The sequence below is a fragment of the Otolemur garnettii genome, unplaced genomic scaffold (assembly GCF_000181295.1).
Source record: "Otolemur garnettii isolate 467f Iridium unplaced genomic scaffold, OtoGar3 scaffold00039, whole genome shotgun sequence".
Taxonomy (NCBI): domain Eukaryota; kingdom Metazoa; phylum Chordata; class Mammalia; order Primates; family Galagidae; genus Otolemur; species Otolemur garnettii.
The window spans coordinates 3,168,977-3,180,947 of NW_003852434.1; the positions used below are offsets into that span (position 1 = coordinate 3,168,977).

Genomic DNA, 11,971 nt, shown 5'->3' on the forward strand with positions numbered 1-11,971 from the left:
TATGTAATATTAACTATCTTTTTCACAAAAAGTAGAGTTTTAAACATAAACAATTCATTACTGAGTTATTAAAATTAATGAATAGTTCTCAAGTATCAGGTTGGTGCAAAAGTGATTGTGGTTGTGGGCCATGAATTTTAAAATTATAACAAGGCTCAGACACATCTTTACTAATCAAAATTGGAACCATTACAATCGACAAGAAATAACTGTTTCTTCCTCTAGCATAAAAACCTGTGCTCCAGGATTCCAGGAACTCTTGGAAAGCAATTTTTGCATCCTGCTGGTTGCAGAAGTGTTTTCCCTGCAAAAAGTTGTCAAGATGTTTGAAGAAGTGGTGAGAGGCCAGGTGAATGTGGCAGAAGAGGCAAAACTTTGCAGCCCAATTGGTTCAACGTTGGAAGCGTTGGTTGTGCAGCTGGTGTCACTGTGGAGAAGAACTGGGCCCTTTGGGCTGACCGGTGCTGGCTGCTGGGGTCAGAGCTCTCAGTGCTTCTCACCTACTTGCTGTGCAGACTTCCCAGATGTGATGGTTTTGCTGGGATTCAGAAAGCTGCAGTGGATAGGACCACCAACCAGTGACTGTGGCCTTTTTTCAATGCTAATTTGGCTTTGGAAAGTGCTTTTGGAGGTTCCTGTCAGCCCAAGCACTGAGCTACCTATCATCCGTTGTCATATAAAATCCACTTGTCATTGCACTTCATGATCTGAGAAATGCTTTGTTGTTGAGTAGAGTAAGAGAAGATGACGCTTGAAAACCACAATTGTTCTGATTTTCCCTCAGTTCACGAGGCACCACTTACCAAGCTTTTCCAATTTGCTTCAAATACCAATAATCATAGAATGGTCGACGTTGAGCTCTTCAGCAACTTCTCATGTAGTTGTCAGAGGGTCAGCTTCGATGACTGCTCTCCACTGGCTGTTTTCAACTTCCAGCAGCTGCCACTATGCTCCACATCTTCAAGGCCACACTTCTTGAAGATTCACTGTACATTCCTTCCTTAGCAGTTCCCGGGCCAAGAGCACTGGTGATGTTGCCAGTTGTCTTCATTGCTTTACGACCCATTTTGAACTTGAATAAGAAAATCACTAGAATCTGCTTTTTGTTTAACATCATTTCTATAGTCCAAAATAAACAGCAAGTAATAAGTCACTAGCAAAAAAAGTGAGAAATGTACATTAACATGATTAACCTAAACACATTAATAAGAACGTATTCCAGTATTGAATGGCAAATTTCAACCACAATGACTTCTGTACCAACCTGAGGCCATCGTGAGGAATTTCTCTTATTTGGGAAATGAAAGCATAGACTAGGTATACTCTGTCATACGTAAGGACTACACCCCACTTACTTTGTGTTCTGAGGAGCTTCCGGAGCCCTTCCCCTCTGCTTTTCTGTGCTTGGGAACGGAAGAGTCTTTGTGGTTGCTCTTGGTACTACTGGCACTTTTGAGAGGGTCCTGGCCACAGCCATCTGCTTCCCGCTTTGACCTCTTATGTGCAGGCTTGGCTGACTTCTGGGAGGACGAAGAGGAGGAGGACAGGGGTGGAGGCGGAAGCATTTCCTTCTTTGAGGGCTCCGAGGAGGGCCTGGGAGTTCTGGAGTGAGACAGGGTGCAGAACCAAGTTGAGGCAGAACGTGAATCAGTTGCACAGCTTAGCTGCTCGGTTATACAGGACAAATTGGCCACAGGCACAAAGGACTGTACATGAAACTGTGTTGTAATAAGGCTGAATTTCAGGGACTTTCTCATGCCTTTGAAAAAGTCTATCCCATCCATTATTCATAAATGAAGTCATATAATTTTTCACCAAGCCTACAGAGTCTGCCCATGGTCCTCACATTCCCTAACTGGTCCTAACTCTTGCTCCAGGGGCTCACCCTCCTGTACATCTGCACGGCAAGCATGCAAGCCTGGCTGTGCGCTCCACTCTGACCCTTCTCTCAGCTCCACGTCAGGATGCTATGCACTTGTTTTTGCCAAGTCATTTTGTGAAGCAATTTATTGAATAAATCAGAGTAAGAATAAAAGAAAAAGAATAGCAGAAAAAGAATAGCTGCTTTTTCCATTTGCACTGTCAGGCACTACCACCTCTCACCTGTCACCCCCCGGCCCCCCAGGGTCCTATAGACTCTTACTCATCTCTAAAGAGAATAAGGAACACAGGCTCTACCACCCATGAAGAACTCTCTGACTTTAGCCAAATAATTTTATCTCTCTGTTGCCAATTCTGCAAAATGGGGATAATAGTACCTTTCTTATTTTCCTTTAGAAAAAAATATAATTCTATATGTTTAGAAAATTGTCCATAGTGAAAATGCTTCCGATAAAGTTTGCGGCCAAATGAAAAATCCTTAGGGATCACAAAAACAAACTCAACACATCACCCAAATGAGCCTTAAAACATTCACTGATCTGCTGGTTCTTTTTTTTTTTTTTTCTTTGAGACAGAGTCTATGTCCCCCTCGGTAGAGTGCTGTGGCATCACAGCTCACAGCAACCTCTAACTCTTGGGCTTAAGTGATCCTCTTGCCTCAGCCTCCTAAATAGCTGGGACTACAGGCACCTGCCACAACACCAGCTATTTTTTTGTTGCAGTTGTAATTCTTGTTTAGCTGGCCTGGGCTGGGTTCAAACCCACCACCTTTGGTATATGTGGCTGGTGCCCTCACCACTGTGTATGGGCACCGAGCCAGATCCACTGATTCTACTGTAGAAGACAAACTTTTTTGTCACATCAATACCCCCAAAGCCCTGCTCACCTCAGAGATTAGGCTGTTCCTGACCTCTATACTCACTTTGTCTTAGAAGATTCTTTGTGGGAGGAAGAGGAGGATGATGAAGAGGACTGTGATTTGGTTTCCTTCTCCAGTTTGATTTTTTTGTTATTATCATAGTCTTTTTCTGCTTCACCCTATTATTATAACAAAGCAAATTGTTACAAACATAATTGTACAGCCCCAAAAAAGAAAGAACATACAGAAAAGGCAAAGAGGGTTATCTAACTTTCAGAGCTATCTCGGCACACACAGCAACTGTATTAGTGCTTATGCTGTGTGCATGGGGGGGAGTCTGGGAGCACAAGTGTGTGAGATGAGGGAGGACAGCGACAGACTGTGATGTACTTTCTACTGAGACATTTTTGCCTAAAGAAAGACTGTTCCTCCTACCTAGGAAGATATCTAAAGTAATAGCTGACTACAATAAAAATAATTAGACTTCAAAACTTCTCATTGATTTTTTTCTAAATATAAAAATCAATAGAACATGCATATTCATATCAAGTAACATACAGACGATTTTTAGGAGATTCTCCCCCCTTTTATCTAGAGAACCATCACTTACATCCATTAATTTATTATTTGTATGAAATTCAGAGTGAACTACTTGAAGCTTGTCTTCTAACGAAAAATAAGTACATTGTTAAAAAAGAAACAGGCTACAAAATCCTCTGTATATCCTACAGAAAGGACTACAAAGATATATGATGACCCCCCCCTAAAAAAAAATTTGCTCTGGGATTCTGGACATTATTTGTTTGCATCCATGGATTTGATTTTCTTTCTGTTATTTATTTATTTATCTGAGAGTGTGTCTCACTCTGTCATCCAGGCTACAGGGCAGGAGCAGCAGCAGAGCTTACTGCAGCCTCAAATTCCTGGGCTCAGGGATCCTCCTGCCTCAGCCTCCTGAGTAGCTGGGATTACAGGCCTGCACCATCATGCCTGGCTAATCGTTTTATTTTGGGGTAGAGAGGAGTCTCACAGGTTGCTTAGGCTGGCCTAGAATCCCAGCTTCAAGCAATCCTGCCACTTCTTTTTTCAGTATTGTTTTTATCTCTCTATATATGGCTTTATTTTTCAAACAATGTGAGAGCAAGGACAAGGAAGGGAATTTGTAACTACAGAATAAAAGAGTGCTTCCCCAGAAGCACCCATTTATCCCAACCAAGGTACAAATAAATACATTCAGTCATTGAAAGAAGTCTTCCTGGCAGAAGTCTTTTCCACGTTCTTGTGCCTCACTTGCCAACAGGTACCTCAGCTGTACAGGAAGTCCCGCCCACAGACTTCACGGCAGCCTCCTTCCCACGGGTCTGGGTTCAGGAAGGAGGAGCCCACACACTGTCTGGCAAGTGGCAGGTGAGTGACAGGTGGGAGTCCTTCAATTAATTCTCATGTGCGTTTAGAACAAAAGTCCCCAAGTGTCAGGTCACCAAGTTGGGAATCTGGGACATCACCCATCAATTTAGGACAATCTAACATGCCTAAAATCTTCCCTTAAGCTGTTTAAAAAAATCCTTTAAGTTAACTGTGGGAAAGCTTCCTCTTCTAAATTTCTCCAAGAAAAGTCAGTAAATTAAGATGTGCAGGGACAAGGCCTGCTCAGACACCCACCAGCAACCTGGCCCCCTACACAGCAATGGAAACAAAACACCTTCCCTCCCTTCTCCTGGGGTCCTGCCAAGCCATGTGCCTGCCGGGTGCCTCCCTCCAGCCCTTCCTGGACTCTTTGAGAAAAACACCTTTATTCATTTACGCATTGTCTTCTTTCAAAGAGCTCATGCAAGGTGGCATACAGAGATACTGGCTTTGAATCTTGTGGTGTGCACAGAAGTGATAACAGTAAGAAGGGGAAATACGGGAGGAGGAGAAGGTGAAGCTAAGGCTTGGCCCTCGGTTCTCACGGCCCTGCACACACCCATCGGGCAACCACAGCCATGGCCAGGGAGCACCTGAACTCACAGGCTACAAAATCCTCTGTATCCTACAGAAATGACTACAAAGATCTATAATGAAGTCAAAAGCGACTTCAAAGATAGTGCAAGAAAGGGGATGTCATAATTTTTATATTGTGTAAATGTCTCTTATTGATAGATGTACATATTCTTGAGTTAATTAAATGCTGAAATTATTATTTTTCTTCTTTTGTAGCCATCTTTCTGTAGAATACTGTATTTTAGATGTATTGGATGAAACAGTTATTAAAATCATTTAAAATAATAATATATTAAATTTTTAAAGACAAATTATTTTATTTTTATTAGTTTTCTTCTCCACTTTTCCCCCTTTCATAGTTTTTTAACATGGCTACCAGAAAATTTTAAGTTACATACATAGCTTACGTTATACAGGGTGGCCATAAAGTTCATGTGCAATTTTAAATCGCACGCTAGTTTAAATTGCACACAAACTTTGTGGCCACTCTGTATTTCTACTGGACAGCACGGTTCCAGTGTTTGCTAGAAGTGATCTACAAACTGGGCTCTGAAGTTCTGATGAGCCCACGCAAAGAAGAAATTATCCTCTGGTTAGAAAAAAATAAGTTACTCATTACAGAAGTTGGAGAAAATGTATCTTGAGGAACCAAATAAGGAGACGATATCCGAGGCGAGCAAGTGCATTCTAAACGGGACTTCCACCTGGCTGTTTGTCCTGGGAGCTTGGCCCAGGAGCACAGTCCCGGAGGGGTCGGCACAGGCTCGGAGATGCTGCCGGGGCACGGCAACAGGGCTCTGCACAGCACACAGACCTCTGCTCAATGATTCTCAGCAGGAGCACTTGAGAGAAAGTCAATGGTGGTAAGAGAAAACGAATCAATCAGAAACTATGAGGTCGAAGTAAAATGTGACCACTAGCACTGGCAACCGCCTTGTCAACCGGACACCTAATGGTGCCCCGGGCACCCTGTCACAAGGCCCACTGACTTCTCTTGAATTTTAGATGACAGGCCGTGTAGCAAGTCTATTAACATTTTAAGAAGATGGGAAATTTATCTTTGAGAAAAGTCAAAATTGGCTAAAATATCCAGATGAATTTTAACTTGCATGTGAGGTAGGTAGTAAGACATACTTTTTTGTTGTTGTTGTAGTTTTGATGGCTAGGAAAAAAGCATACTTTTAAAAATGGAAATTATTTCCAGGCAGTCAATGACACACAGAGGTCCCCAAGGCAAAACTAAGTGTAAACCACCCACTAGGCTGCTTCTTAAAGAAAACACCAAAGTCCAGAAGTGGAATGAGTTGATGTTTGTGTATTTTCATTTCCCTTAGGACATGGCAGTTGTGACTGTAAACCAAAGCGTCCAGACCTTATAAACCACACCTGAAAATACTAGTCACAGTGAGTCAATCTTCACAAACTGGTTATAGCACTGGCCGTGCCAATCGGTGACTCAAGGGAACAGCCGACAAAGAAGAAACGCTGGCTTCCACGCCAGCACTTAACAGCTCTGTTGGCACCTCCTGGCATAATTTGCTTTAGACCGATATTTAGCAAGTGAGAAGCTGATTAACAGTCTGTAAACTAGGAGAAACAACGCCATTCAACTAAATAAAGCAAAAATCCCCTCTGCTGATCCTGCTTAACTGCAGAGATCGAGGCTGTGGGCCTGAAGTTAGGATTTCTTTGTACACTGTGCACTGGGAACTCTGTCGCCTCTGCCTGGCACCCAGAGGTTCTCCTCAGCAGGCACTCCATGAGGACTTGTCAGCTGGCACAGAAAGAAGCTCAGCAGCTCAGGGGCACAGCTATGATTCCTCAAAGCAGGACTGCGTAACTTTAAGTGGACGGTTTTAGAAAAGGGTTATTGGAGTGGGGGCCACATAATGCAGGGTGCTAGGAAATGCAGACCAGCAGGCCAGGAGCCAGACTGCTGAGAAGCAGGAGGCACGGCATGCTTTAGGGTTTTCTGGGTCAAAAAGTCATCCGAAGGGCAGATTAGAGTGACACACTCTCCCCTGGCCCTGTGGTTTATCCCCAGATCACCCCCATTTCAGGGAATCCAGTTTAAGGTCTGGGCTTCAGAAATTCCCTTTCTCCACAAGGCTAAGTGTCTCCAGGGTGGTGCCTGCACTTACCACAAAAGGAGGCTGCTGGCTCACGGGCTGGTCCTAACTGACTTGTTTGCTTTTCTTAACCTGTTGGGTCAGGCAGCCCCAGATTAACTGCCAAATGCTGCTCCGCCCACAGAATGGAGCAAAAGGGCAAGTACCAAGGCCATAAAAGGAAGAGATGGGCCCCGCACTGGGCCAAGTCATGTCTGAGAGACACCGTGGGGGCAGCCTGGTGCCTGCCGGCAGCTGGCTCACGAGTAGGGACTTGTAGGTGGCAGGGAAAATGATGGCAGCTTTTTCCAGAACTGACACTTCATGCTACAGAGGTTTCTAACAGGTGGAAAGATGCGGTCTATCTCCGTAGACTCGGCTGTAAGGAGCCTGGCTGGGAGAGGGGCAGATGGGAGTGCCTGACAGAGCAGGGGAAATGAGGGAGGACGGTGGGGAGCCCTGGAGGAAGCCAGCCAGTGCACCAACCCTGCACCACTCTCAAGAGCCCTTCCAGCAGACACCGGATGCAGAAACACACAAGGAAAAGAGAGAGACCCCTGGGCTGGGAGGAGGCAGCGCCAGGCTGCAGACCTACCTTTCCCACGCAGCCAGGAGACACTAGTGCCTTTCCAGATCTCCTGGAGCAAAGGTAGTGGTGGACCAAGTGGGGGCTAAGGCCCTTTCAGCACTCACATTCTGACTCTATCATCTTCTCCCAGAGGGACGCCAAGGAGCTTGGGGGCTCATGCAGCACAGAAAACTAGAGAAGCAGCAGGTCAGGCCCTGCCCTGCAACTCACCTTCTTCTTTAAGAAAAAGATACAAAGGGACGCAAGCTCACACCAAGAATAGGCGCAGGGACACCCTGAGAAGACAGGTTACTTACTGGGACACTGTACTACAGAAACGAATACACTGTTCTTCTCTTTGGGGAAGGGATGCACATGGACTCCACACAGCCTCGGCTAACACGGGCGTATGTTTGTGATACTGTTCTTAGGGTAACTGGTAACTACCAGACATGAAGAAATTACATAGAAGTAGTTCCAGGAAATTATAAGTGTTGATTTTTCAAACCCTTGATTTTGAAGGATAATAACTAGGGGGTGTTGATCTGGAGAAATAACCCAAGGGAGAAAACCAGTCAGATCTCAGAAGGACTGAACCAACCATTCTAAGCAATAAAAAAAACACACATTTTCCTACCACATTCTAGAACTTGCCTTCCTTACTCCTTGAAACACACATACGGGATGGCACTGAAATTTATCTCCTACAGATGTTAAAGTGCTTGGTCAGAAAGCAATCATAAAGAAAAAGGAAAAGACGGGCTTGAACGGAAGGACCTCCTTTCGCAGCTGTCTGACTATTAAGACACACAAGCCATTTCCTTGAAAGGCATCTGGAAGATGACAAACGCAGCAGTTGTCACCTGCCAGAGGGCCCACAACCCGAAGCTCACACAGCCTTCTATGCACAGGAGATGCATTTGTAGAACATTCACAATTGCACTGGCCTGATCACCTTACTGTACAGTGTGATTCTTGACTTCAATATTTCTTCCAAGTCTAAAAACCCTAGGCTTGCTTAGAATTACATAAAAAATACATAAGTTGGCATTTTAAAAATCTAAACTGTAATCAGACTGCTGAAGTTCAGTAGCGCCTGCATGGAGCACTATGTGAGTGCATGTCTACGTACCCTGACAATCCTCTCCACTTTTCCTCATGAACCTCTCCTTACCCACACCTTGAAAGTGGTGAAAAAATATGGATCCACTTCTATAGGTGTGACACCTGATGGCTTCATCCCAGCGGTTAGCTGCCAGTAACTCTGTGATCATCCCTACACACTTCTTAAAGTCTAAAATGGCTTCAAGGATCTATAAAACTCCTGAAAATGTTTGCTAAATTTGGTGCCATGAGAGGGACAGACTCTAAGGGGCCTTTAAATAAAAACACTACATTCCACTAATGTGAAGGATCAGGAACATTCTTCAGTTGCCCTGACTACATCCTCAGAGAGCTTTCACTTAAAAAGAAGAAAAGGAAAAAGTCTTCACTATCTAAATTTAAGAAAAAGCACCCAGGCCTGATAGCCCTGCCTCTGTCACAGGGGGTCAGACTCACATGCAGCCTGGCACGGGCTGCCAGGGAGCCCCCACCATGCGCTGGTGAGGAAAGGGGAGATGGCGTCCAGTGCCTCCTACCCCACCTGGAATTCAGTGAAAGTTTAAAAAAAAAAAAATGCAAAGGTCACATTATTCTCTGATGATGAAATAAGTATGCAGTTGACTGGTTTTTACATTTATTTATCTGAAAGCTTCTAAGTAATGTCTCTAACTAATAGCCGACTTCAGGAAAGGAATTCTGGCTGCCTACATCAATGACGTCTGAACACTACACACCTGAGGAATTTTTCAATCCAAAGAGCCAGTTTTGCACGGTCTTGAGCCCTGTAGTAAGGCTCTGCTTCAGTAGTTCCCCACTCTGATACACACCAGGATTATAGGAGGAATTTAAAAAATACCAGTGGAGGATGGGAACCAAGCCTTTCCCCCTCCAGTTGGAGCTAAAGGCTGCCCAGGTGACTACTATGGGTAGCCAGGGTTTGGAGCTAAACAGGCGGATATCAGTCCAGCCAGTACTGCAAAGAGGTGACTATTCCCTGGGCCTGATCTCTCAGCTGCTTGCCAGAGCTTTAAAGAAATCACGCACTCCATGAAAAGTAGGGATCAGTGTTTCTGCACGCTCCACACAGGAAGATAAGTGAGCTGCCCTGGAGGCATCCCTGCCAAGAGTGGGAATCGCCTGTGGGGGTGTCGTTCTGATGGTCCATAGGCAATTCCCTTTCTAGCAACACTTCTAGATTTGCTGGGGGCATGAACAGGGCTGAGAACTCTCTGAGGGGATCCTCAAATTTTTAGCATTTCCGACCGGAAGGTAAACACTTTAAAAGCAAATACTTTGGCTTGGCGCCTGTAGCACGGTGGTTATAGAGCCAGCCACATACACCTGGCCCCAGCCAGCTAAACAACAATGACAACCGCAACAACAACAAAAAATAGCTGGGCATTGTGGTGGGAGCCTGTAGTCCCAGCTACTTGGGAGGCTGAGGCAAGAGAATCACTTAAGCCCAAGGGTTTGAGGTTACTGTGAGCTGTGACACCATGGCACTCTACCCAGGGAGACATAGTGAGGCTCTGTCTCAAAAAAAAAGTAAACACTTCTCCCTACTCTAGCTAATGCAGATGGTTACTGAGCACCAGAGACCATACAGGACCACAGGGCTGGGAGATCCAGGTGACAGAAGATTTTCAGGGGGTGGGACGGGATGGGGGATTGAGGGTCTCTTGAAGCTGTCTCAGGTATAACAGATGAAGATATCTTTTTCCTTATCGGGTCCAGTAATTTCCTCCACAAAGTTTGGATCTTCCAGAAACATTCCCACCTAAAAAACCTTAAGGTTTCTGGAGTGAAAATATGCCTTTTTCTACCTGCAATAGCACCAGCCATCCGCACACGGCCAGGCCTCAGCCCACCCTCCCCGCCCACCGTAGGTACAGTGGCAGCGCACACCCTCCCATCTCATGCAACATGGTTCTGAGAATAGTCGCCCCTCACTACTCGGTAAAGTCGTGTTATATTTTTAACCTAGTGGATTAATCAGTTGAATCTCAGACACGACAGCAGGCTTCATGATCTTTTTTTCCTTTGTTATTCTTAGCTCAGCTTCCAGAGCTGAGAAAGAAGATTTTCATGTACTTATAAGTGTGTTAAAAATTTTATTCCTTCTCAGTAGGAGGGGGTGGCCCTTCTTATGCCTTTGTGTTTGGGGCAGGTTGGCTTAAATGCCCCTGGGGAAAGACTTACTCTTCTTCTTGTGAAGAAGAAAAGGACAGATCAAGAGCTCAATGATTCAGAATAAAGGACACAGACAAACATAGTGGAATGTCCAAGTAATAGAGGGTCCTAAATAATGCAGTAATTCTTTTTTACTGTGTCAATTCTACAGCAAATGAAATTTCCAAAAATTAAAGGCCCAGTTGCTCACTATTTAGCAGTGTAGCCATACCAGCCCATATTACTCAACAAGATACTCTATCACATGTGTAATGATTCTAATGCATGTTATATGACCATGAGTTAAAATATAGATGTGATATTGGTATTAAAGATCACACCGTAAGACTAAAACCTGTACAAGGCAGTACTTTCAATAATCCAAATACTAATTAAAATTTCAGTTCAGGTGAGAACTTAATTTTTAGAGCAAATCTTAATAGGCCATCAGAATAAAAATGTATTTTAAAATGCTACCTTACCCTAAAAGAAGCCATAATTTTAGAACAAGACTGACGACAGAATGCAACATGGGTTAATGCCTGTCTGCAGAATGAGACACATCCAAAGTCCAGAGAAAGCATGACTCTGGGAGAGGGAATAAAGGCTACATGTAATCAAAGCCAGTTTCCAGCCTCTTCTAAGACAACTCAGAGTTGGGTTGGAATCAAGGGTGGACCAAAGCCACCACCATGCCAGCAGCAGGGACTTCCACACTGCAATGGGAGGCCAGTCTCTCCACACTCACCTTTCTCTTTTTGGCCAACTTGTTTGAGTTGTCCGAGCTTTTCTTTTGAGACTCCTGCTTCTTCCCTGTCGGGGGCTGTTTATCTTCTGGTTTCTTTTGGCGGGTCCCCTTCCCAGGTGGCTGGGGTACCCGAGATAGAAGGTCTAGGGCTATCTTCACCATCAAGCTTTGCGGGGGAGGAGTGTCCCTGAGCGGTGAGAGCAACTTGGCGTCTCTCGAAGGCAACACGAGTTTGTCTTTGCGGCTGTCCTCCTGGACCACCACCGCTTGGCGGCAGCCACTAGTCCTGCTGCCGCCGCCGTGGGATGGGCCCTGGCTCTGAGTCAGGGGCACAAGAGCAAAGTGCTCAGGGCTCCTGTCCTCCACATTGTCTTTCGTGGGCTCTGGGCCAGAGAGTGCCTTGGCGGGGGCTGGGAGGGAGCTCTTGTGCTTCTTCTTTTCACTGGAGGTGGGTGCTGCTGGCTTCGGCTCTCGGCTTCCTCCAGCTCGGGGCCTGCCTTTCGTCTTCACCTTGGGCTTGTCTTTGGAAGTCTGCTCTTTTGAGCCATAGG

General features: G+C 45.1%; 1 protein-coding gene across 1 annotated transcript in view; it reads right to left on the minus strand.

The window, feature by feature from the left end:
- The window catches only part of AFF1 (AF4/FMR2 family member 1), a 199,331-nt gene that overhangs the window by 11,703 nt on the left and 175,657 nt on the right, over window positions 1–11,971 (minus strand). The window contains exons 12-15 of the mRNA XM_023513343.1: window positions 11,421–11,970; window positions 2,804–2,919; window positions 1,356–1,602; window positions 957–1,072 (exon numbers count right to left, since the gene is read on the minus strand). Coding sequence (XP_023369111.1) covers window positions 957–1,072; window positions 1,356–1,602; window positions 2,804–2,919; window positions 11,421–11,970 — 1,029 coding nt within the window. The remainder of the gene's footprint in view (window positions 1–956; window positions 1,073–1,355; window positions 1,603–2,803; window positions 2,920–11,420; window position 11,971) is intronic.